Source organism: Scyliorhinus torazame, chromosome 8, assembly GCF_047496885.1.
Source record: "Scyliorhinus torazame isolate Kashiwa2021f chromosome 8, sScyTor2.1, whole genome shotgun sequence".
Taxonomy (NCBI): Eukaryota; Metazoa; Chordata; class Chondrichthyes; order Carcharhiniformes; family Scyliorhinidae; genus Scyliorhinus; species Scyliorhinus torazame.
In genome coordinates this window covers 273,809,487-273,836,775 of record NC_092714.1, presented here as the reverse complement: position 1 = coordinate 273,836,775, position 27,289 = coordinate 273,809,487, and the positions used below count along the sequence as shown (strand labels likewise).

The 27,289-nt window shown below is 48.0% G+C and overlaps 1 protein-coding gene across 7 annotated transcripts in view; it reads left to right on the top strand.

Moving 5' to 3' along the window:
- Window positions 1-27,289, top strand: part of LOC140428660 (DENN domain-containing protein 3-like) — a 294,281-nt gene that overhangs the window by 226,928 nt on the left and 40,064 nt on the right. For all 7 annotated transcript variants that reach the window (XR_011948826.1, XM_072515350.1, XM_072515345.1 and 4 more), the window contains 5 exons: window positions 6,802-7,323; window positions 18,607-18,866; window positions 22,965-23,138; window positions 25,764-25,893; window positions 26,721-26,828. Coding sequence is in view for 6 of the 7 variants with exons in the window: in XM_072515350.1 (XP_072371451.1) it covers window positions 6,802-7,323; window positions 18,607-18,866; window positions 22,965-23,138; window positions 25,764-25,893; window positions 26,721-26,828 (1,194 nt within the window). In the remaining variant the exon portion in view is untranslated. The remainder of the gene's footprint in view (window positions 1-6,801; window positions 7,324-18,606; window positions 18,867-22,964; window positions 23,139-25,763; window positions 25,894-26,720; window positions 26,829-27,289) is intronic.

The following is a 27,289-nucleotide window of genomic DNA, read 5'->3' as shown; positions in this document are numbered from 1 at the left end:
GAGGGCAGAAAGAATCGCGCCGTCCTCATGACAGAACCTGTAACACTGCGGCACTCTGCATTGGGACTGGTCACACGGGGCTGGAGTATGAGTTCAAGTCAAGTGATTCAGGAGTGAGTTTTCGTGACTTCCATAGGATGTAGGTGTCACAGTCTGGGCCAGCATTTGTCACGCATCCTGAGTTGATCTTGAACTAGTTGGCTTCTGAGGCCATGAAGCGTCACCCACATTGCTGTGGGTCTGGGGTCTCGTGTAGGCCAGACCGGGTAAGGACAGCAGATTTCCTCCCCGATAGGACATTAGCGAACCAGATGGGATTTTACAACAATCAGGACTGGTATCATGGCCACCATTACTCAGACTAGTTTTCTATTCCAGATTTTATGAATTAAATTTAAACTCCGCCAGTTGCTGCGGTGAGGTGGGAAGTCCCAGAGCACCGAGCTGGATCTCAGGGTTACTAATGCTGCCACTGAGCTGCCATTGAGTGCAGGGAGCAGATACCAATCTGAGTGAGAACCCTACACACAGGAGGAGGGCTATATGGCAGAGTTAATTAGAATTCGATGCTGAGAAACTAAATTAAATCCAGCAACCGATTGTGTTTGTTGGCACGCTCTCTATGTGATTATTTAAGAATTCAGTCAACCTTAAACATCCCTGTTATATCTTTGAGTTTGGCAGAGAGAAGGTGCGGAGAGGCCACACACTTGGACTTCTTACAAACATGATTGTAATATTCTTTGATTATGCTGATGGTGTGGTAGTGTTAACAAAGAACATTAGACTTTGTTTTACAACAAAACTATTTATTACTAACACTACTCTAAAGGTCTAAGATAATGTCTAAGATTAATAGAGTTGGAAATAATGCTCTAACACTAACTTACTCGAAGGTACTACAGAGTTGCTCTAATATGCAACTGCTATCAACTCCTTACTAACACCTTCCGGAACACATGGTGTGTCTGAGTCACGTGCCTGCATACTCGTACACCTGCTGGTCGGATGCTGGAACTACAACAGTAAAACATATAATTTATAATACACATACAAATAGATGATGATCTACTCATATTATATACAGATGATAGTCTACCTATCATCACAATGATGAGAGGTTTATTAGGAGAAGTTGGTCATACAATCTGAAGTGGAGAGCTGGAAACCTGTGCAAACACCCGGCTAACGTCACTACACATCATGTGACGTTCCACCAGCAGGGATGTATTCTCTGATACATAACCCCCCTCCCCATTTACTTCTTTAGTGCAACAACTGCTCAGCATTTTTACAACAGACCCACCCTTACGCATTATCTCTCTATGTATAGATACAGCTTAATAATACAATCTCCCGGGCTGACGTCTATTCCTTTTGGGGTGTAATCGACGTTCTGGGGAACCTGGTTACTCACGACAAAGTGTCCTCTGTTCCTTCAGTAGGTGGTACCGCCTGGGAATTTACTCCAGTGTCCATCTCTATAGGTGTTGGGAAGTCCTCAGAAACAGGATCTGAACTTGTCTCTGTGTTTGGTCTCTGTTTTGAAGTATCGCTGCCTGAATTTTCCACGGGAACTGCTACTTGAGAAGTTTCAGCGATTTCACTTTGTGAAGCTAGTAGTTGGTCAGTATCACGCTAAACGCTTTCATCATCCGTCTGTAGGGTGTATGAGATTGGACCTGTCTTTGCTAGGATCACAGCAGGTACCCATTTCTCATTGGTGCTGTAGCTTCTGGTTAGCACTCACTCTCTTTGAGCGAATACTCACTTTTCAGAGTTTTATTCCCTCCTAACAATCTGTGCTTGTTGTCAGTTGGCAATCTCTGAAGTGTCAGGTGGTAACGACAAATCAAAGCGTGTTCTCAATCTCCCCCTGAACGACAGCATTGCTGGTGAACTCTTGTTGCGTCTGCGATGTTCCAGTAAGATAGTAAGAATTATTTTATTCTTTCCAATGTACCTTGATCCTTTGATGCCTCAGTGGAATGTTTCAATGATTGACAAAAGGTTCGACCAACCCATTTGTTGCAGGCTGGTATGGAGCTGACTTTATCTGCTGTATAATGTTCCCTCTTAATTAGTCCTAGATCTCCTTAGGGGCTGTTTAGCACAGGGGCTGTTTAGCACAGGGGCTGTTTAGCACAGGGGCTGTTTAGCACAGGGGTAAATCGCTGGCTTTGAAAGCAGACCAAGGCAGGCCAGCAGCACGGTTCAATTCCCGTACCAGCCTCCCCGAACAGGCGCCGGAATGTGGCGACTAGGGGCTTTTCACAGTAACTTCATTTGAAGCCTACTCGTGACAATAAGCGATTTTCTTTCTTTCTTAGAAGCGAAGTGAGCACCATTGTCACTCACGACCTGCTCTGATGTACCAAATCTTGTGAATATTTTGTCTCGCTTCTCATTGATGTTTTCTGTCGTTGTGGATTTCATAATCATTACTTCTGGCCATTTAGAGTGTGCACCGAGAATCACTAGGAACATGTATCCCTACACTGGACCAGTGTAGTCTATATGTATTCTCTGCCATGGCTGTGTCGGCCATTCCCATGGATGCAATGGTTGCAGAGATGGAGTGATCTTAGTTTTGCATTGACATTGCCCACTTTCTCTTCAATTTGAGCATCTAATCCTGGCCACCAGAAATTGCCAGTTCGTTCATCCTCACCACACCAGGATGTCCCTCATGCAAGTTGGCCAAGGATGTCATTACGCAAACACAGAGGAATTATCACTTTGATTCCCCAGAATAAAACTCCATTCCGTACTGCCAACTCAAGTCTCCGTGTGATGTAGGGCTTGAGGTCTGGATTTTTCGATGAACATCTAACATCGTTCCTTTTTGAGCCAAGTCCATCACCTACCCCATCACTGGACCGGTTCTTATGCATCTCAAAACTTGTGATGAAGTCGCAGATACATTATTCACAAGTGACAAGTCGATTTTTCACAGTGCTCAGCAAAGGTTTATACCAACAAAAAGGAAGGGCGGTAGAAAGAGGGAAAATCGACCGTGGATATCTAAGGAAATAAGGGAGAGTATCAAATTGAAGGAAAAAGCATACAAAGTGGCAAAGATTAGTGGGAGGCTAGAGGACTGGGAAACCTTTAGGGGGCAACAGAAAGCTACTAAAAAAGCTATAAAGAAGAGTAAGATAGATTATGAGAGTAAACTTGCTCAGAATATAAAAACAGATAGTAAAAGTTTCTGCAAATATATAAAACAAAAAAAGAGTGGCTAAGGTAAATATTGGTCCTTTAGAGGATGAGAAGGGAGATTTAATAATGGGAGATGAGGAAATGGCTGAGGAACTGAACAAGTTTTTTGGATCGGTCTTCACAGTGGAAGACACAAATAACATGCCAGTGACTGATAGAAATGAGGCTCTGATAGGTGAGGACCATGAGAGGATTGTTATCACCAAGGAGGTAGTGATGGGCAAGCTAATGTGGCTAAAGGTAGACAAGTCTCCTGGCCCTGATGGAATGCACCCCAGAGTGCTAAAAGAGATGGCTAGGGAAATTGCAAATGCACTAGTGATAATTTACCAGAATTCACTAGACTCTGGGGTGGTCCCGGCAGATTGGAAATGAGCAAACGTGACACCACTGTTTAAAAAAGGAGGTAGGCAGAAAGCGGGTAACTATAGGCCAGTGAGCTTAACTTCGGTAGTAGGGAAGATGCTGGAATCTATCATCAAGGAAGAAATAGCGAGGCATCTGGATGGAAATTGTCCCATTGGGCAGACGCAGCATGGGTTCATAAAGGGCAGGTCGTGCCTAACTAATTTAGTGGAATTTTTTGAGGACATTAACAGTGTGGTAGATAACGGGGAGCCAATGGATGTGGTATATCTGGATTTCCAGAAAGCCTTTGACAAGGTGCCACACAAAAGGTTGCTGCATAAGATAAAGATGCATGGCATTAAGGGGAAAGTAGTAGCATGGATAGAGGATTGGTTAATTAATAGAAAGCAAAGAGTGGGGATTAATGGGTGTTTCTCTGGTTGGCAATCAGTAGCTAGTGGTGTCCCTCGGGGATCAGTGTTTAGCCCACAACTGTTCACAATTTACATGGATGATTTGGAGTTGGGGACCAAGGGCAATGTGTCCAAGTTTGCAGACGACACTAAGATAAATGGTAAAACAAAAAGTGCAGAGGATACTGGAAGTCTGCAGAGGCATTTGGATAGGCTAAGTGAATGGGCTAGGGTCTGGCAGATGGAATACAATGTTGACAAATGTGAGGTTATCCATTTTGGTAGGAATAACAGCAAAAGGGATTATTATTTAAATGATAAAATATTAAAACATGTTGCTGTGCAGAGAGACCTGGGTGTGCTAGTGCATGAGTCGCAAAAAGTTGATTTACAGGTGCAACAGGTGATTAAGAAGGCAAATGGAATTTTGTCCTTCATTGCTAGAGGGATGGAGTTTAAGACTAGGGAGGTTATGCTGCAATTGTATAAGGTGTTAGTGAGGCCACACCTGGAGTATTGTGTTCAGTTTTGGTCTCCTTACTTGAGAAAGGACGTACTGGCACTGGAGGGTGTGCAGAGGAGATTCACTAGGTTAATCCCAGAGCTGAAGGGGTTGGATTACGAGGAGAGGTTGATAGACTGGGACTGTACTCGTTGGAATTTAGAAGGATAAGGGGGGATCTTATAGAAACATATAAAATTATGAGGGGAATAGATAGGATAGATGCGGGCAGGTTGTTTCCACTGGCGGATGAAAGCAGAACTAGGGGGCATAGCCTCAAAATAAGGGGAAGTAGATTTAGGACTGAGTTTAGGAGGAACTTCTTCACCCAAAGGGTTGTGAATCTATGGAATTCCTTGCCCAGTGAAGCAGTAGAGGCTCCTTCATTAAATATTTTTAAGATAAAGATAGATAGTTTTTTGAAGAATAAAGGGATTAAGGGTTATGGTGTTCGGGTCGGAAAGTGGAGCTGAGTCCACAAAAGATCAGCCATGATCTCATTGAATGGCGGAGCAGGCTCGAGGGGCCAGATGGCCTACTCCTGCTCCTAGTTCTTATGTTCTTATGTTCAGCACACATGAGTACGGCCTTAACCGGGACATGGGATTCATGTCGCATTACATTCATCCCCCACCATTTGGCCTCTGCTTGCAAAATCCTAGCAACTCTCCTGGCTTGAGACAATTCACGCCTCTTTAACCTGTGATTGTCCCTCTCTCCAGTCGCACCGTCTGGACCTGTAAAGACTTAATTGCCTGCAAAGACTCGCATTCAAAGCATCATCTTGCATCATTGACTTTGTCTATATATGTGTTTGTGGAACCCATCTCCACTCACCTGATGAAGGAGCTGTGCTCCGAAAGCTAGTGATTCCAAACAAACCTGTTTGACCTCAACCTGGTGTTGGAAGACTTCTTACCAGGCTATTGCTTGACTAGTCTGCGAGACAGCTCCCCCCAACTTTGGCACAAGCCCCCAGATGTTAGAAAGGAGGACTTTGCAGGGTCAACAGGTTGGCCATTGTCGTTTCTGGTGCCTGGGTTGATGCCAGGGAGTCCATCCATGTTTTTTTGTAGGGGTTGAAACTAACTGAGTGGCTTGCTGGACATTTAAGAGTCAAACAGACTTTGGTGGGTCTGGATTCACATGTAGGCCAGACCAGGTAAGGGTGACAGATTTCCGTCCCTAAAGGACATTAGTGAACCAGGTGGTTTTTACAACAATCGACCATGGTTTCATGGTCACCGTTAGACTCTTAATTCCAGATATTTTATTGAGTTTAAGTTCCACCACCTGCTGTGGTGGTATTCGAACCGGGGTCTCCGGATCATTCCCCTGGGTCTCTGGATTACTAGTCCAGTGACAAGACGACGTTGCTGTCTCCCCATGATTGTGGATGGCCCCGCACCGACAAGGTGACTAGTTTCGGCTCCTGCTGTTGCTCAGGTACGTCGTCTTCTGAGTGGTCTTTGTCCACTAACTTATAGACACAACTAGTCTGTTTTGAGATGTGCTTTGATCCCCTTACACATCCTTGGTGTAGGGGAAACTTTCTGTGTCCAACCGGGGCTTGGCAATATGGCCCTTTTTGCCACAGTTTCTGGATTCTTACAAACACGATGAGAGGTTTGTATTTCGGGATGTTGCTCACACAATCTAAGATGAAGAATTGAAGCCCACACAACCATGCTCTGCTGACCTCAAAACAGATCCCCGTGACACTTCACCAGCAGGGATCTCTGATACATAACAATGTCTTATATCAGTAAGCTATAAAATCGTTGATAATTATCAAGAAAGATGAGATAGGCTGGGGAACCTTTCTGCAGAAAAGCAAAGATTGAGAGTTGACCTGACCGATCGTTCAAGTTATGGAAGGGTTCAATAGAAACGACAAGGAGGAAATGTTTCCACCTGTGAGGGAGACCAGAACCCGGGGCCATCAATCTCAGAGTCACTGATAAATCCAGCAGGAATTCAGGAGAAACTTCTTTACCCAGAGAGTGGTGAGGATGTGGAACTGGCTACCACAGAGTGGTGGAAGCAAATAGGGCAGTCACATTTAAAGGGAAGATGGATAAAGACATGAGGGAGACAGGAATAGAAGAATATGGTGATAGGCTGAGATGGAGAGAAGTTGGGAGAAGGCCTGTGTGGAGGTTAGACACCAGCATGGGTCTGTTGGGCTAAATGGAGAGTATCTTTGCTGTAAAGTCAAAACAAATTGCAATTGGGTTCCACAATGTGGTTTATGGGATCTAATTTGCATATGAAATGTTGTCACCTTTCTGTAAATTCTCTATCATTCTTTCGCAGGAAAAGTTGTTAAGGCACCCCTCAGAACACTACACCTGCCTTCGTTTCCCTGTGACCCTCTGGATTCTCTCAGTGTCTCACTCTATTACACCAAACTGATTGTCCAGATCAGCAGGGCCATTGATCAGACAGGGACTGATGACTCCGAAACCCTGGCTGTGTGCTTCTACCTGCGTGGGATTGTCCGTCTTGCCCAGGGACAGTCGCTGCAGGCCCTGCTGGACTTCCAAAACCTGGAGAAGATCAACATGAACTTCTTCCCTTGGGATCTGGTCAAGCACACGCTGGAATCAATGACTCCCGAACAGCTCCACAATGTACAGGAGACTGAGGAACTGAAGGGCCTCTTCTACGGAATCATGGAGAAACACTGGGACACAGTCAGGCCCGAGGAAAGTGTAAAGAACTATGAGCTGCCCAAGGTGCCTCTCGACAAGAAGGAGTTTGGAATCCACATCCAGGCTTCCGGGATAGTCAGTAATCCCAACAACACTGACCGGCTGTTTGACATCCTGGCAGGAGGTGAGCACTGGCTGTATGTTGGGGTCTGTTGGTGAGTCCAGTCTGATCCAAAGCATGAGCACGACTGGGTCATAAAAACTTCCCTCTCTAGAAAATTGAAGGATGCTAGGGACAATTGGAGTCCTTGAGACTAATATCAATAGATTTTTCATGGGTAAGGATGTCAAGGGGTATGGGGCTGTGTTTGAGGAGATGGGATTGGGATACAATAAGCACAATGGCGGAGCAAGCTCGAGGGGCTGTGATGCCTCTCCCTGTTCCTCTGTAATAGGGCCAAGGGGCTAAGGACCTCATTCTGTTCCTATGATTGGGTGGGTTAGTGAGCCTCCCCCAGAATAACTTGGGTTTGAATCCAGCCTCTGCTAGCTGTAAGAGAAACCCATAATCTCATCTCATGGCCTCTCACCTCAACACCATCGCTTCCCTTGGGCTCAGAGATTGGCATTATCCCTTGGGCACAGAGATTGGCATTATCCCTTGGGCACAGAATTGGTATTATCCCTTGGGCACAGAGTTTGGCATTATCCCTTGGGCACAGAGATTGGCATTATCCCTTGGGCACAGAGATTGGCATTATCCCTTGGGCACAGAGATTGGCATTATCCCTTGGGCACAGAGATTGGTATTATCACTTGGGCACAGAGATTGGCATTATCCCTTGGGCTCAGAGATTGGCATTATCCCTTGGGCACAGAGATTGGCATTATCCCTTGGGCACAGAGATTGGCATTATCTCTCCAGACATTGAGGAGAAAATCCCACTCATCTGTGCAGAGATCGGGAAAAAATTGTAAAAACAATCTCGCCCGTGTCTTTATCCATCCCAAATTGACCATTCGAAGCCTCTCCTGCACCCTCGACAAATTCAAGCTCACCCAAAACCGCTGTCGAACTTGCAATAAGTCATAGAGGTTTACAGCATACAAACAGGCCCTTCGGCCCAACTTGTCCATGCTGCCTCAGTTTCTATCACTAAGCTAGTCCCAGTTGCCTGCATTTGGCCCATAACCCTCTATACCCATCTTACCCATGCACCTGTCTAAATGCTTTGATAAAGACAAAATCGTACCCGTCTCTACCACTGCCTCTGGCAGCTCGTTCCAGACACTCACCACCCTCTGTGTGGAAAAATTGCCCCTCTGAACCCTTTTGTATCTCTCCCCCTCACCTTAAACCTATGCCCTCTAGTTTTAGACTCCCCTAACGTTGGGAAAAGATATCAGCTATCTACCTTATCTATGCACCACGTTATTTTATAGACCTCTATAAGATCACCCCTAAGCCTCCTACGCTCCAGGGAAAAAAGTCCCAACCTATCCAGCCTCTCCTTATAGCTCAGACCATCAAGTCCCGATAGCATCCTAGTAAATCTTTTCTGCACTCTTAATAGTTTAATAATATCCTTTCTATTATAAGGTGAGCAGAACTGTACACAATATTCCAAGTGTGGCCTTACTAATGTCTTGTGCAACTTCAGCAAGACATCCCAACTCCTGTATTCAATATTCTGACCAATAAAACCAAGCATGCCGAATGCCTTCTTCACCACCCTGTCCACCTGTGACTCCACCTTCAAGGAGCTATGAACCTGTACCCCTAGATCTCTTTGTTCTGTAACTCTCCCCAACTCCCTATCATTAACTGAGTAGGTCCTGCCCCGATTCGATCTACCAAAATGCACCACCTCACATTTATCTAAATTAATCTCCATCTGCCATTCATCGGCCCACTGGCCCAATTAATGAAGATCCCGTTGCAATCCTAGACAACCTTCTTCACTGCCCACTGTGCCACCAATCTTGGTGCCATCTGCAAACTTACTAACCATGCCTCCTACATTCTCATCCCAATCATTAATATAAATCACAAATAACAGTGGACCCAGCACCGATCCCTGAGGCACACCACTGGTCACAGGCCTCCAGTTTGAAAAACAACCCTCCACAACCACCCTTTGTCTTCGGTCGCCGAGCCAATTTTGTATCCACTTGGCTACCTCACCCTGGATCCCGTGAGATTTAACCTTATGCAACAACCTACCATGCGGTACCTTGTCAAAGGCTTGCTAAAGTCCTGTTGCCCTATCGCTCTCTGACCGGCATCAGCTCCTGCTCTGGCAATGCCTTGGACTTAAAATTCCCATCCTTGAATTCAAATTCCTCTGTGGCCTTTCTATCTCTGTAATCTGTCATCAGTAGGAATACATTCTGGTGTCTCATTTTCACTGAGGCCTATTGAACCAGCCCGAGTCTTGTTCTAAAGTGAATGGATGGAACTATTGAAGCCCCTCAGTGTAATCTGGTTTTATTTAAGCTGGAAATCTCCTCTAAACCTTTTCCCCAGGCCTCTGGAGCGCCAAGCATGCCACCAAGCCAGACACTGGCCGAATTAGACTACCAGAGCTGGCTAGTTGGCAACAGGCCTGCATAGTCATGGGAAGGCCATGCAGCCCATTCCCACTGGCAGGGAAACTAACCCCCATATAGTCAGCGGCAGGAATGGGCTGACACGGGAGAATCCACCCGCAAGCTAATTAGGTCCAATATTGAGCCACATAAAAGCCATTATCCCTGAGTTCACTGGGATATCGTGGTGGCTCAGGGATTGTCCTAGATCCACATGGGTCTCCTGTAGCCTGTTCCAGAAAACCTCCCTTTGTCCGTCAGATCTCGGCGGCAGCATTTCCACCCTCCTCAGTTCTGAAGGAAGCGCTTGTATCGGGCAACCCTTGGAGAGGTGACACAGGTTTTCGCCTCAGTTCCCCCAGTGGACTGAAGCCAAATCACCAACACTAAATTCTTCCCGTATTCTAAATGTGGAAACTGGCTGGGCTGTCACATCAATGCACAGAGCAATGCCGTATAGCAGGAAAGGATTTAGTTTATTGTTCCTGTGCAAACTCTTTGAAAAACCTAAAGGGGACATGAGGATAGATTTATCAACATGAGAGTTGATAAGATCTGGAACATGTCCTATAAGAGGGGGTGGGGTCAGACAGCAGAGGAACTTTCAAAGGACGTGAACTTGAAGAGGACACTTTGCTGGGTCGTGGGGAGAATGTTGGTACGCAGAACTAAAATGGATTGCACCTGCCAAGACCTAGTAGAGGTAAGAATGGCCTCTTTCTGTTCTCTTCTGTTCTGTAATTTTCTATCACCTTAATCCACATCTGCGCATGTTGGTCAGGGTTTTGTTGGGCCGACCGGGTTCTCACATTTCGATTGGAGAACTGAGGGAGAAACATCATCAATTCTGTGGGAGAGGCTGAGGGCACATAATCGCCCATCACCAGGCCTTCCTCATGAGGTCCCTAGTGAAGCCCCACCCACCAAGAGACATTGGCCAATCAGAGGCCGGCAGCTCCTCATACTAGTAGTGCCGGTGGGAGTGGTGGCTGCTGATGGCACTGAGCCCACCCAAGGCCCAGGATCCTCATGGAACCCCAGCCACAGCTGAGTGAGGGCGGGGGGGGGGGGGATTCCAGGAGTGTTGGAGCTAAGGGTAGGGATAGCTTTTAGCAGCCACTCCCTATGGCCGAATGCCAAGTTCCTCAGTTGGGCACAAAGTGAATGATAACAAGGATTTCCCCGACCCTGGAAACCGCAAGCAAACCCGAGTGGTTTTGCTGGGAGGTTTTCCAGGAGCTTTGGAAACAATTGCAGCATCCATTTAACCCCTGAGCCCACCACTGAAGTTGTGGTGGGCTCTGGGATAATGGATGTCTGTCGGCCCATTAATGGGTCGAATTAACACCCCACCAGTGAGCGGGAATCCACCGCCAGGCCCTTCATCAGGGGCAGGTTTCACAGCCACTAGGAGACTGACATGGAGCCTCACCCACTGAGGCTTCGATGGCTCCCGCTGTGACGAGCTGCATTAAATCCAGTTCACTGTCTGCGTTCATATCTGAAGAGTAGTCACTGGGGTCGTCTACCGGATCTGAGTCAAATGAAGATTATAGAGCGGGATTCTCCGTTTGGGAGACTATGCTTTCCCGCCAGAGCTGAACTGCACCAGTTTTACGATCCCTTTGCGGTCGTAAAGCGGGATGCAATTTAGTGTTCCACGTCATGCAAATTGAGCGGGCGTCTCTATAGTGAGGTCCCACTGACGACCAACCACCCATCACCACCCCACCCCACTGCAAATTGGCCCCTCCCCCCGTACCACAAACACCCACCCATTGCAAATCGGCCCCAAACTTGCCCTCTCACCCGCACTGCACAGCAGCCCCCGACCCCCAGATTTCTTGGGATCCCCCTATACCCAAGTATGGGGATGACTCAACCCGTCCCGTCCCCGCCAAGGACCCCTGTAATAGGGGGACCTCCCAGGGATGCCTGTTGTAGAAGTACTCTCCAGGGACCCCTGTAATAGGGAGACCCCTCCTGAGACCCCTGCAGTAGAGGGTCCCTTCGGGGACCCCTGTAATAGAGGGACCACCCCACAGGGCCCCCTACCTGGAGGCGATCGAGCATTCCAGACAGGGGCAGTAGGAAGCGTTATAGCTGTAATACTGACCTCGCAGCTCACCCTGCCCATTCTTCGAAGGAGAGCAGCTGTGCTTATGTCTGGTTCCCATAGATTGGTTATCTGCATTCATAGCTTTCAAGTCATGGTCTGTGATTGACAGCTTGTAAAAATCATCTGCAGCTTTAATTCATTCATATCCTTTCACGCTTCAGTGGCCTGGTGCAGTGAAATCACAGGTTTGAGTGATTGGAATGCACTTAGTGCTTGGCATGCACTTACATCTCTTTGATGTGGTCAATGTTTACAAACATTGGTGGTTCACCACTTCTGCCACTGAAGTGTGAAAGGGTATGAATGGATCAAAGCAGCAGATGGTTTTTGAAAGCTGTCAATCACGGACCACCACTGAAAGCTATGAATGGCTTGGAGCTAATGGACCTGTGGGAACCAGCCGGCATGGCTGCTGTCCTTTCAGGAATGGACAGGTGGAGCTGCAAGGTGAGTATTACAGCTATAATGCTTCCCACTGCCCCTGTCTAGAGCTCTCTAGGTTTCAGATAGGTGTCCCTTTTCTGGGGGGATCTGTATGTGTGGGTCTTTGTGAGGGGGAGCTGCTGTCTGTGTGGGGGGATCTTTGGAGAGGGTTCCTTTAGGCAGGGGTCCCTGTGCAGTAATAGGGTCCCTATTACAATGGTCCCTGGGGGGGGGGGGGGGGGGGGGTTCTATCATTAAGACCCATTTGCATTTATTTACATCCCCCTTCTACCCATGGCCCACATTGTGAACCTCATTTGCACCACCAGCGGGGGTCGGAACATCATGTCCAAATCAGTATCTGGCACCAATCCCAATTTTCCCCCAATGTCCAATTCTCCATCCCATCAGGGAACACATTCCAGGCGTCCCGGAATGGTGAATCCCACCCATCGTGTCGAGAAGAACGACAAGTGGAAGAAAGCTGTCTGATTGCCCAGTAACCCTCTGGAGTTATAAGAACATAGGAACATAAGAACTAGGAGCAGGAGTCAGAAATTCAGCCCCTCGAGCCCACTCAACCACGCAATACAATCATGGCCAATCTCCACTCAGCCTCAACTCCATCATCCTGCCTGTTCTCCACAACCCTTCAACCCGTTACTAATTAAAAATCTGTCTAACTCCTCCTTAAATTTACTCAAAGTACCAGCGTCCCCCACTCTCTGGGTTAGTGAATTCCACAGATTCACAACCCTTTGGAGAATCAATTTCTTCTCACTTCTGTTTTAAAGGGGCTGGTTTAGCACAGTGGGCTAAAACAGCTGGCTTGTAATGCAGAACAAGGCCAGCAGCGCGGGTTCAATTACCAGCCTCCCCGAACAGGCGCCGAAATGTGGCGACTAGGGGCTTTTCACAATAACTTAATTGAAGCCTACTTGTGACAATAAGCGATTATTATTATTATAAAGCTGAGACCCCTTATCCTAAAAATATGACCTTGGTGGTTAGCAAGTTATAACTTGTTGCCAAGTTATCCCTTGTGCTATCAGAGACCGTCCTTATTGTCTCACCTACACTGTTGGATTTTTAGTTGGAATGTGATTAGTGCTGCTTCTTGCTCGAAATGTGAGCTGCTAACGATGGGCGAGGGCAATGTGGTATCTGGGGTCTCGTGAACGATGGCACCATCAGTCAATCTCCTTAAATATCGAGATTCAATTCATGAAGAAAATGGGGCAACGGTGATGGAAATCAGGTGAATTCCAGTTAAATCAGGTCTAGAAAGAGAAATAAAGAGCAAAAGAATGGATTAAGCGAAGAAGGAACTGGAAAACAATGCCAATTTCAAACTTGATATTTTAATGATCTCTCACAATAATTCACAACCTGCAGGAATGAGATTGAACAGTTGAAATTGTTCTTTTTTGGGGCCAGAGAGATTGGTTGACATTGCATCCACAATTCTCACTTTGTTAAAGAGGACATTTTACACATCTAATCCCCAGTGCTAACTTTCTTACTGGACCGTAGAATCTTACAGTGCAGAAGAAGGTGATTCAGCCCATGATTCCTGCGACGGCTCTTTGAAAGAGTTATCAAATCTAGTCCCAACTCCACCATCCTGCAGATTTGTGATGGTTTACCAGATATTCTTGTTTTTGTACTCTTTGCTTTATTTACAGAACCAGGTACTCCATCTGCTTTGCTAGCCACTTTATTAACTTACCATTCCACCTTCAAGGGTTTGCGAATATCCAGCCCCAGGTTCCTCTTCTATTGCACCATCCCCATCCCTTCAATATAGACCCACTTCGATTATACTGAGTCTTTTAATGTTGTTTATCCCAAAGTTCACACCCATTAACATTAAGCTGCACAATATCTATTCTTGACCTCCAACTCTGTGCCAATGTTCAACTGTAATTACCGCCATCCCCTTAGTTCCATATGCTTTGACTTCTAATCAGAAGGACTTTTAAAAGTCCAAGGAAAAATTGTCTGCTTCTCCACCTCCTTCCTATTTTACTTCGTCCAAACAACTCAATCAAGTTAGTCAGAAGCAATTTGCTTTAATCAACTCGTGCTACAACAAATTTAATGTTGGAGCAATTTATGTGCAAATTCTTAAAAAGAATGCAAAGATGGAGCAATGTAATTTTGTTCAAAGCTGTGTGTCACGCTGTGTAAATTGGTTCTAGTGTTTGACTCAGTGGTAGCATTCCTGCCTCTGACTCAGGCAGCAGTGGGTCCAAACCATGTTCCAGAAAGTTCCGGAGTCTAGAACATGGAGTTAAAATTGGTCTGGGCTGTTGAGGGGAATGGACTCCAATTGGGCCCAACATCAATTCTGTTCTCTCTCCCCAGGTGGTGCTCAGTTTTTTGAGAACTTCCTTTTTTATTAATTTGTTTCTGTTTTTATTCATCTGTTTTTTCACTGCGTTCACAGACCAGGGTAACCCCAACCTGTTAACAAGTATCAAGACTGGCTCGGGAATAATGTCCCTCCAACTGAGTCAGTGGGGGGGGTGAGTGGTTTCAAACAGATGATCCTCGAGACTGGAGGAGCAGCTCGGAATATTGGGTTCAGCGGGCGGTGGGGAGTGGGTGGGAAGCTGCTGATGGGCGTTGATCCCTCTCCTCCTTCATCGTACAGGGGGGCGGAGTGGGTGTGTTCCCCGGGCCTTGGTCGCAACCTACCTGAGAGAAGGGAAACTAACTGAGTGCACAGCTCACGTGTAAATGTGGTCCTGCCCTGGGGGCGGGACACAACAAGCAGAGTTTCAGACTTTACAGATTCTCTATTTCCTGCACTGATCCCAAATCTATTCTTTTTGTAATTTGTGCAGGGACTTCAAAAAGGCAACATTCCAAGAAGAGAAAGACTAAAAGAAAATAAAATCTCAGCAAGCTCCTTAAAACACAAATCTGCTGAACCTTTTGTGATTTTGTTATTCATAGCGATGCTTAGATTGTCTGAACCTTTTAGTTCTCAGTTTAAGTGTATGGACTCAGAGGGCCGCACAAACCCTTCCTGCTGGCTGACACCTCCGCCCAGTGTCCAACCGGGTGGCTGCCAGTGAAATGTTTGACATATCGGAAAAGCACAACGATTTGAGGCCCCAACGGCACGTTGTGTTGTTCCAAGTTCACCTGGAAACCTTGGCCTGGAAATAACCTGGTACTAAAGTGGGAATTATTGCAAATATTCTCGCCTTGCGTGTGAGCGTGGGGGAAAAGAGATCGACCTAAGCCAGCCAACTCTTGCTCCCACCCTCTCTGCCACCCCCCCCCCCCCCCCCCCACATGCACGAAAATCCCCCAAATTCTAGGTTTGAAAGCCTCATTCTAGAAACACAGTCAGGTGCAGACACACAGCCCTGAACGGAATGATTCCAACTATCCCTGAGGCTTCTGGTGGGTGTTCAAGGTCCGTCAGGATTATTGAGGGGAGAACACAACTTCTCCGGATGTCCTCGGCTGCCAATTTGATCTCTCAATTCACATCACCAATGGCAGATCATTGCTGTTTGGTGAATTCATCTGTGCACAAAAGTGATTGCTGTACTCGCCTACCTAACAGTCCCTGCACCGCAAAGTACATTGTGCTTTGAGACATGTTTAGAAGCAATGTCATTGATTGCTCTCTCTTATTTACACCAGTAAGGCAGCATTTATTGCTCACTCTTCAGTTGTCCCAAGGGCAGCAGAGTGAAACTAGAGACAGGTCTTAGCCCAGACTGGGTAAGGGTGGCAGGTTCCATTTCCCGAAGGCCACCAGCGAAGCAGTGGGGTTTTCACAACAGCCCAGCAATTATTGCCTCTGGCACCAGCCCACAATCGCTGGATTCATGGAATGATAATACACCTGGAGTTTTGTGTCCAGCTCGGGACGCCACACTTCAGGAAAAGATGGGAGGGCCTTGGAGAAGATGCAGAGGGGATTGGCAAAAGAAGCCATGGAGACCTGCGGGAAAATTATTTTTTGCAGCGAGTGGTTAGGATCTGGAATACACTCTGGTGCGGTGGAAACAGGACCGATCCTGGTTTTCAAAAAGGGAATTGGATCATTATTTGAAAATAATTATTATTTGCAGAGCTCTTGGGGACAAGCTGGGGGAGTGGGACAATCTGAGTTGCTCGTGCAGAGGGCTAGCACAGACAACAGGCTGAATGGTCTCCTATTTTATGATTGGACGTTGCCAATCTGCCCTTTTGGGCTTACAGTTCCACACAATGACCCGCTAAGTTTTATTCTAAATCTTTTCATTCATTTGACTGCTCCTCTGATGTACCATTACTCCTAAAATTCTTTGCTACTCCCCCACCTCTCATTCTGTCCGACTCTGTCCAGCAGCCTCCCCAACGGAGCCTTATTCCGATCTGAGGATTGCAGTCCCTGCATCCTATGGAATATGTTGATAAGAAGGAGGGAAGCAACAGTAGCAGAGCTGGGAATATCTCGGTCTTCCCACTGTTGACCAGTCAGGTGTGAGCACAATTTACTATCTGGAGCCATTCTTATGCGTTGGGAACAATTGGATACCTCATGTACACAACCTCATGACTCAATGTTTAACACCCATTGGCTCGTTCAAGGTCAGTAGCTCAAAGCAAGGAGCCAATGTAAAGTGAGTTTGATGAAGTTTCAGCCCAACCCAAGCCAGCAGAAAGTTGACAAGTTCAATCAGAAAGACCACATTGATGGACAGCGTGGGAAACAGGACAGCACACTGTTGGCCTGGAGGTTCTCTGCCAAGACTGGGGAGAGCACATCTTGTTGGAGCAATGTAGAGATTATAATATAAACAGGATTTGTAACACTCCCTCTCCAGGTATACGAGGTGTTCATCATAATGTTGATCTAACACAAAGCTCACACACCACTGCTAACTGTACCATTGTTGACATCACTTGCACACTCGCCTACACACCAACCCCACAATCAGGTGAGCCAAGAAGCAAAGACATGGGAGAGAAAGGCAGGGGCAAGAGAATTAAGATGATATAAGAAATGTCTGCGTGGGTCTCACCCCCACACCCCAAAAGATGTGCAGGGTAGGTGAATTGGCCACGCAAAATTGCCTCTTAGTTGGAAAACAAAATTGGATACTCTTAAGTTGATTTAAAAAAAGATGATGCAAGAAAGCATAAAGTTCAACATTCCCTGCAAATCAGTGCTGGGCACAATTTGTTATTGGAACCATATTTAAGCATTGGAAATAGGTTCAAACCCCATGACTGAAAGTCTACATCCATTCACCTGTCCAAGTTAGCTGAGGGCAAGGGGCTCACGGGGAATGAATTTGGTGCAATTTGCCCAAGTTTTGGTTGTGAATGTGTGTTCATTGGGATGAGGGCGACGGGTTAGTCAGGGCAAGAGACTTGGAGGAGCAATGGGCAGAAATCACTCAAAGCCCATGGACAAGTACAAAATACAATCAAATTAAGAGGACAGATTGCAAAGACAATTTGGAATCCTTTTTTATGTCAGAAAAGTAAGGGGTGATCTAATTGATTGGTTTAAGGTGACTAAAGATTTGAGTGGTTGGATAGATAAATCACACTTCCTTTGATAGAGCAGTTCAGAACAAGGGCAGACAGGTCATTCAGGATTGGAATCAAAAAATATTTCACACAATGGGGAGTGAAAATCTGCAGCTCTCTCCTACGAAAATTTCAAAACTGAGATTGGTAGATTTTTGTTGGTTCCAAATATTTGCTGCCTGTATTTTAGCTCACACCCAAGTCGCGTTCCCTGATCACTCCCTGCCCTCACCAACTTCAGTTCCCCGTCAAGCAACATCTTGATTTTAAAATTCTCATTCCTGTTCTCAGATGCCTCCCATTGCCTCACCTCCTCCCTATCTCTGTAATCTCCTCCAACCTCACAACCTTCCGAGATAACTGCGCTCCTCTAATTCCGGCCTCTTGCCCACCTCTGATTTTTACCTCCTCATCGTTGGTGACTGTGCCTCTCTAGTTGTCTGGGCCCTAAACTTTGGAATTCCCTCCACAAACCTCCCTCTTTTACCAAGGTTTTGATCACCTGTGCTGTGGCATCCCCTTATGTGGCTCAGTGTTTGATGTTGATCGATAATCACCCCTGTGGAGCATTGTAAAATGTTTCACTGCATTGTAGGTGGTCGATAAATGCAGGTTGTTGTTGGTGTATATTTATTAAAGGATGTGTTGGCAGATAACTAGGGTTATGATGCAGAGCAACCAGAAACCATCTGAATAAGGAAGCTGGTTGCAGGGGTTGAATGAATGACCCTCCTCTTGCCCCTCACGCGACTTTGAAACACAGTTTCTTTGTCACTTGTTTTATTTCAGGGCAGCAGAAGTTGATTGGGCCAAAGATGTTCAATGAGCTCTACGCTCACTGGAATGAGATTAAATCGGAGCTGGACAGCATCACACTGGCCCCTGAGGTCATGAAGAACCTTCTGGAAAATGAGCGCATCTCGAAGGTGTCGAACCCGGTGAAGACCAGCTATGGACTAGGCCGTGTGGTGATGAGTCAGAAGCGGCTGTTCCTCCTGATGGAGGCGCACCCGTACTACAAGGAGATTGCTCGCTTCCGGGATATCGAGGTAGGATTTGAGGACACTCGAAGAATGAATGCCTCCCTCCAATGTTCACTGAACCACCTGCTGCCCCATCACCTAAGCTCCATGTTTTGCAAAGCTTCCATTTACCGTTCCTCATCTCTCCCTATCAACATATCCTTCAATTCCTTTCTCCCTCAATGTGCTCCATTTCTACCTTCCGCAAAAATGTTTCTTTCCTATTTGCCTGATCTACTCCCTGTGAAACCCAGTTCTATATTCTCGCCGTTTTCTGAGTGAAGACGTTTCTCCTGAATTCTCTGTTGGGTTTATTAGTGATGATCCTATCGTTGCAGCCTCCCCTAGTGCTGGTCTCACTCTGTAAGTGGAAACACTTTCTCGATATTTACCCGATTATATTCTTAAAACGATCAATCCAGTCAACTCTAATTTCAATTCAAAGGACGGGAATTCTGTTGTGTTCAATCTTTCCTGATAGATATAACCGCACGTGGCTGGTATCAACTTTGTAAATCCTTTTCCATCTTCTCCATTGACTACAGGCTGGACTCTCTGTCCTGCGACGCACAAAGTGCATTTTCCGATGGGACGGAGAATCAGGCGTCGGGGGAAAATCAGGATCGGTGCTAGGCGCCGGTCCAAACCCGATGCCCCAATTCCTGCCCTGGCACCGTGGTGGAGCAAGGTTCACGACCGTACGCCAGTGGGAGGGTGCAAATGAGTCGTAATAATCCAGGCCTGGCACCAGAGGCTCCGACCCTCCGTGATTCTCCTGGAGACCCCCCTTGGGACAACTGCAGTAGGGAGACCTGGGATGGGAATCACGTGGACGCGGATCATTTCTGTTATTTACCAGCAAGGCCCTGACGTGGACTGCGCAGTGGGCCAAAGAGGTAGCCCCTCAGGGGAATTTCCCCCAAAGTCTATCCCAGGGCCCCCCCCCCCCCCCACAATGCAGTACCTTCTCTACCAGACCCCCCCCCCTCCCAGGGACCCCATGAATAGGAAGACCCCCCCCCCCCAGAGAAACCTCCATAGGGACCCCCTAACAAAAGGAACTCCCCACAGGCACCCCGCTGACTAAAGGGATCCTCCATAAGGACCTCCTGACTAAAAGGACCCCTCCCCCCAATATATAAAAGAGACCCCCCTTTCTGGAAGCTAGAGAGCAGTCCAGACAGGGCCAGGGAAAAAATATAGCTGCCACACTTAACTCGAGGCTCCAAGTGTCCATTCCCCCAAGGAGAACAGCTGTGTTTAACCCCCCCCCCCCCAGATCCATTAACTGCAAGTCATTGAGTGCTTGGAATGCACTTACCTCTCTTTGATGTGGTCACACGCTTGACTGATTGGAATGCCCTTGGTGCTTGGAATGCACTTACCTCTCTTTGATGTGGTCAATGTTTGCAAACATTGGAGTTTCACCACTTAGACTCACTATTCCATGAAGGGTGATGAATTAATCAAGGCTGCAGCTGGTTTGTGGAAGCTGTCAATCACAGCCCACTACTAGAAAGGTATGAATGGCTTGCAGCTACAGGATCTGAAGGGTTGTAACACAGGTCACAGCTATTCCCCTTGGAGGAATGGACAAGTGGAGCTTCCAGGTAAGTGTTACAGCTGTAGATTTTTCACTGCCCTTTTCTGGACAGCTCCCTAGTTCCAGAAAGGGGGGGCGAAATTCTCCGGTATCGGCGCGATGTCCGCCGACTGGCGCCCAAAACGGCGCAAATCAGACGGGCATCGCGCCGCCCCAAAGGTGCGGAATGCTCCGCATCTTTGGGGGCCGAGCCCCAACCTTAAGGGGCTAGGCCCGCGCCGGACGAATTTCCGCCCCGCCAGCTGGCGGAAAAGGCCTTTGGTGCCCCACCAGCTGGCGCGGAAATGACATCTCCGGGCGGCGCATGCGCGGGAGCGTTAGCGGCCGCTGATGGCATTCCCGCGCATGCGCAGTGGAGGGAGTCTCTTCCGCCTCCGCCATGGTGGAGACCGTGACAAAGGCGGAAGGAAAAGAGTGCCCCCACGGCACAGGCCCGCCCGCGGATCGGTGGGCCCCGATCATGGGCCAGGCCACCTTGGGGGCACCCCCCGGGGCCAGATCGCCCCGTGCCCCCCCCAGGACCCCGGAGCCTGCCCGCGCCGCCTTGTCCCGCCGGTAAGGTAGGTGGTTTAATCTACGCCGGCGGGACAGGCATTTTAGCTGCGGGACTTCGGGCCGGAGAATCGCAGGGGGGGGGCCCGCCAACCGGCGCGGCGCGATTCCCGCCCCCGCCGAATCTCCGGTGCCGGAGAATTCGGCAACCGGCGGGGGCGGGAGTCACGCCAGCCCCCGGCGATTTTCCGACCAGGCGGGGGTCGGAGAATCTCGCCCGGGGTTTCTTTTCTGGGGTGGTCGGGGGGGAGGGGTCTGTGGGATGGGATCCTTCTAGTCAGGGGTTCCCTTTAGTCAGGGGGTCGCTGTGGGAAGTAACTTTAGTTAGAGGGTCACTGTGGAGGGTCCCTTTAGTTAAGGGCGTCCTGTGAGAGGATCCCTTCGGTTAGGGGGGTCCTGTGAGAGGGTCCCTTCGATTAGGGGGGTCCTGTGAGAGGGTCCCTTCGGTTAGGGGGGGGTCCTGTGAGAGGGTTCCTTCGGTTACGGGGTCCCTGAGAGGTCTCCCTATTAGAGGGGTCCCTGGGAGGGCCTCCCTCATTAGGGGTCCTTACAGCGACAGGGGAAGCAGGTCGGGTCACCCCCATATTTGGGGGAGGATTGAGGCCCAGGCAATCCAGGGGTGGAGGGGCTACCCTGTGGTGCCGAGGGGGGGAAATGCAGTGGGTGAATTGTCACTTTTATCTTGTACGCATCTGTATCTCGAGAAGGTGGTGGTGAGCTGCCTTCTTGAACAGCTGCAGTCCATGTAGGTATACCCACTGTGCTGTCAGAATTTTGGACGGCGAGAGTGAAGGAACGGCTGATATATTTCCAAGTCGGGGTGCTGAGTGACTTGGAGGGGAACCTCCAGATGGTGGGGCTCCCAGATATCTGCTGCCTTTGTCCTTCTAAGTGGCTTGGAAGCTGGCGTTAAAAAGTCTTGGTGAGTTGCTGCAGTGCATCTTGTTGACAGGACACACGGCTGCCACTGTGTGCCAGTGGTGGAGGGAGTGGACATGTGGTCCAGGGGAATGATCCAGTGAACATCTCTGACCTGATTGTCACCATCAGGGTCTGCATGTCGACACTCTCCCTATCAGCTCCTGTGTGAAGGTACAAAGTGTAGCATCTGCACAAAGCAGAGGGAATATTGTTTTGACCTCTTTCAAACCTGCTTGACAAGAACACAACTCAACTTTGTTGCCTGAACTGGGTTTCTACAAACACAAGTAACCCACATCAGAATGGTTCACACTGTCTCCCTTCACACAAACAATACCCCTTTCAACAACAAATGTTTGTACAGCATCTTTAATGTTGTAAAACATCCCAAGATGCTTCATGGGAGCAATCACAAAACAAAATTTGACATTGAGCCACAGGAGATCTTAGGTCAGATAACCAAAAGCTTGGGTTGTAAGGGTAGGTTTCCAGCATCATTTTAAGGGACGAGAGGGAGACAGGGAGAATCAGGGAGGAGATTCCTGAGGTTGAAGGCATGGCCACCAATGGTGAAGGAGCATAAATATCTCAAGAGGGCATGGAGCTGGAGGAGATCAAGAGAGAGGCCATGGAGGGGTTTGAACATGAGGTTGAGGATTTTAATACTGAGACCTTGCTTGACCAGGAGCCAATGCAGACAAGTGAGTTGGTGGGTCAAAGGGACCCGATGTAGGTTTCCAAAGCTGAAGATGGGAGACCAGCAGGGATTGTCCGGAAGAGACAATAGTGACAACAAGGTCGGGGAAAGTGAGAACAGGGGATGATGGGTGAATGGGATTTGGTGTGAATTAGGACATGCAGCAAAGTTTTAAATGAGCTCAAATTTATGGAGGTTAGAATATGTGAGACCAGCCAGGAGTGCTTTGGATAGTCGAGTTCAGAGATAACCCACAGACCAGAGGCAGAAGGAGAATCTCCGCTACTCATTCTTCCCACGTGTCCATGTTCTTTGTCGAACGTGCCTGACACTGTGTTTCTGTGGCCCACAGGAGGTGGAGTCTTGTCTGCCAGTGTCCATCTTTCCACTGAAGATCCTGGCCCTGAGAATCAAGGTCCGGGACAGGAAGGATCCCTTCATTGCCAATCTCAAGTCAGAACGGGATCTGTGGAAGGTGATCATCCGGGAGATGTGTGCCGGAAAGTTCCTTGCAGAGAGGCACAAGGTGAGATTCGAGGCTGACAAGAATTGTCATCTCTGACCAATCACTGGGTTAGATTCTGTCTGTGAATTTCTGGTACATAATCTGCACTTTAGAATAATGAGAGGTGATCGCACTGAAACATTTAAAACTCTTGAGTATTGACAGGATAAATGCTGAGAGGCTGTTTACCCCGGCTGGGCAGTCCAGAACACGGGGTCACTGTCTCAGGGTAAGCGGTCGACCAATTAGGATGGAGATGAGGCGAAACCTCTTCACTCAAAGGGTTGTTAACCTTTGGAATTCTCTTCCCAGAGAGCCGAGTCACTGAGTATATTCTAGAATGGATCTCAATGGATTTATGGACTAGAAGGAATACAGAAATAGTGCGGGAAGGTGGAACAATAGTGGAGCAGGCTGGAGGGGCTGAATGGTCCCTGTCCTGCTCCTCTGTCTCCATGTGTTGACAGAGGTCCCCTGGTGGTTATTCCTGGTCTCTGCCTTGTTTTAGGGATTGTGTGGGAGGTTGGATGGGGTGAGGTGCACAGGGAGGGGAGGGGGAGTATATTCCCCAAATTTCTCGGAATCAAAGATGAACGTTCCAGACTCTCTGTCCAGCAATCTCCAGGACATTTTCATCCCCGATTCACTCCACACCTATCCTCACAACAAACAGCAGATCCACCAGCTGCATTGTGACCTTCTGGTGAATCCATGGGAGAGATGGAATGATGAAATGAAATGAAATGAAAATCGCTTATTGTCATAAGTAGGCTTCAAATGAAGTTACTGTGTAAAGCCCCTAGTCGCCTCATTCCGGCACCTGTTCGGGGAGGCTGTTACGGGAATCGAACTGTGCTGCTGGCCTGCCTTGCTCTGCTTTCAAAGCCAGCGATTTAGCCCAGTGTGCTAAACAGCCCCTGTGGGCATGTGACAGCCATCATTGATTGATTGTTGTATCAGGTAGTCAGTGGTGAATGTGGGGAATGGGTTGGGAGGACAGTAGACGATTACAGGAAAAAACCTCCCAGAATATAGTCCAATCAAGGAGTGGGGCTGCCCCCCCCCCCCCCACCCCACCCACACACCCCTGCTGCTCCGCTTCCACCAGGTAACCACAGTGAGGTTACCAGCCTCCACGGCAGCCAAACTCACCGACCCAGTGGGACAATGCTAGGGGCTTGGCAACGCCACCATCAACAATTCCCCTCCTCCCACCCCCCCACTCTGGAACTTACAGTGGGATCGGATTCACACCACATGGAAAATCTCAACCACTTCCAGAACTGGCTAACGTTAGAATTTTAAAAAACTTTACCCAAACCATACACCTATACACCCATACATTGTACATATACCCTCGCCATCCCCATATCTAACACACACACTCCTACACCTATACACCCATACTCACTCCATACATCCTCCCCATCCCAATCTCTAACACACATACTCACGCCCCTATACACCCATACACTCTCCATATACCCTCCCCATCCCAAACTGTAACATACACCTATACACCCAAGTTTTTTGTCCACTCACTTAACCGGTCTATATCCCTCTGCAGAATCTGTATCATCCTCGCCACTTGCCTTCCCACCTATTTTGGTGTCATCCGCAAACGTGGCAATTGTGCATTCACTTCCCTCGTCCAAGTCATTACTATATGTTGTGAATAATTGTGGCCCCGGCCCTGTGGCACTCCGCTGGTTACATGTTGCCATCCTGAAAATGCCCTTCTTATCCCAACTCTGTCTTCCGTCGATTAGTGAATCCTCTATCCATGCTAATATAGGACCCTCAATACCATGGGCTCTTATCATATTAAGTTGCCTTTTGTGTGGTACCTTATCAAACGCGTTTTAGTAATCCACATAGATTACATCTACTGGTTCCCCTTCATCTAACCCATTCGTTACCACCTCAAAGAATTCTAATAATCTTGTCAAGCATGATTTCCCCTTCATGAAGCCATGTTGACTCTGCTTGATTATATTTTGTATTTCTAAATGTTCCGCCATTATATTCTCTATACTGGACTCCAACATTTTCCCAATGATAGATGTTGGTGTCATGGGTGTGACTCCCTAACCCAAGGGAATTGAGACAATTTGGTCAATTTGCCCAGAATCAGCTCACACTGAGGATCCCCCTATCAGTGTAACTCCATCACCTCTCCCTCGGTCATGTCTTTCTCTACGCAGCCTTGGTTGAGCCAGTCTGTGGTTAGGTAGATGTGTGATTTGAAATAGAGAGACTGGTTTTATGGCAAGACGGCTGTGCCTGTTTCCTGACTAGGATCGTCAGCATGGTAGCACAAGTGGATAGCACTGCGGCTTCACAGCGCCAGGGTCCCAGGTTCGATTCCCCGCTGGGTGACTGTGTGGAGTCTGCACGTTCTTCCCGTGTCTGCGTGAGTTTCCTCTGGGTGCTCCGGTTTCCTCCCACAGTCCAAAGATGTGCAGGTTAGGTAGATTGGCCGTGATAAATTGCCCTTAGTGACCAAAAAGGATAGGAAGGGTTATTGAGTTACGGGGATATGGTGGAAGTGAGGGGCTTAAGTGGGTCGGTGCAGACTCGATGGGCCGAATGGCCTCCTTCTGCACTGTATGTTCTATGTCACCACCCTTTCTCCACTCTGTGCAGGATCCTCAGTACATTCAACAGGCGGTCAACAACATCCAACTCATTAACGCAGTGGCCAAGTGCAGCCTTCACCAGCGCTCCATGAGCATCGCCTCCAAGCTGGCTTATCTGGATCAAACTGCCGGAGAAGGTAAGCTCAATGCCAACCAGGAGTTACACCTGGTCTGTTTGGTGCTTCGGGCTGGGGGTGCGAAGGAGGGACTTGCATTTATGCAGCACCTTTCACAATCATTTCAATATTGACTCCCACCCTAGGCCTGAAGTGGTCAGTGTGTCAGCCATTGAAAGCAAAAGAGTTTAGTTGCTGAAACAACTTTCACAACCAGCGACCCTCCCAAAGTGCTTTACAGACACTTTTTGAAGTGCGTTCGCTGTTGTAGTGCCAATTGGCGCACAGCAAGATCCCAGAAACAGATACTCTGTTTTAGTGGTAGTGGTTGAGGAATGAATATTGAGCGGGAGACCTGGGGAGAACTCCTTGTTCTTTCTTGCAACAGCGTTTCATGGAAACTTCTACATCCACTTGAGACACAGGTGGATGCACAGTTAACATCTCAATTGCGAGGCAGCACCTCCAAAGTGCAGCACTCCCTCCGTACTCAGCCTGATTTGTGGCTTCAAATATTTGGATTGAGGCTTGAAGCCTGTGACTCAGCGAGCAGAGCCCTCTCACTGAGGGTCAATTCACACCTTTTACAACACAGTCTGAGCTGTCTGGATAGTTTCAGAATTGTTGACTTTGAGGTCATTGACCAGAAACATCAAACTGTATCTGAAGAGACAGAGAGCGTCACTGACCTGGGCATCATCTCTGGCCCTCTATGTAAGTCCACACCCCATTACTCCTTCACAGAAAGGTAGGAGCAAGCGGAGGGTTGAATGACGGAGATTTGGGTGAAGGGGCTGGGTTGTTTCCGAGGCTGCTTCAGTAACAATTCTATTCATTCTCTACCTCAGAGCCACCCACTGTACCAAAGATGACATCGGATGCCCTCAAGCACACCCTTCACCTCTCTGATTCCAATTCGGCTCCCTATGCAGTTGATGTCCTCCTGTATGTTCCTGGTAAGTTACTGACTTGTGTTTCTCATGGTGCATCCAGAGTGGAACATTCCACTTCGCTCCCACTGTCATTCCAAGGTAACCCTGCTTGACCTTCCCGAACAAACTCGCTCCTCGCACTTGCTGGATAGAATCTTCTTTGCACCAATGTAAGGACAGTTGTTTGTTTATCCCAGGTGCAGGCCTTGGGAGTAGAGTTCACTGAATGTCTTTGTCTGAATCACCTTCAGCTGCCCTGAAAAGAAACAAAACACACAGGACAAAGCCATTCGGGCCCTCAAACCAGTTCTATTATTCAATTCGCCCATGGCTGTTCTGGACTCAACTTCATTTTCCCCGCCATTGCACCCTATCAACAAAACCTTTCCCAACAAAACTATCGATCCTGAAAGCTCGAATTTCCTGTCGGCATCTGTAACATTTGGGGGGGGGAGGAGTTCCCGATTTCCACCCCCCTTTGTGTG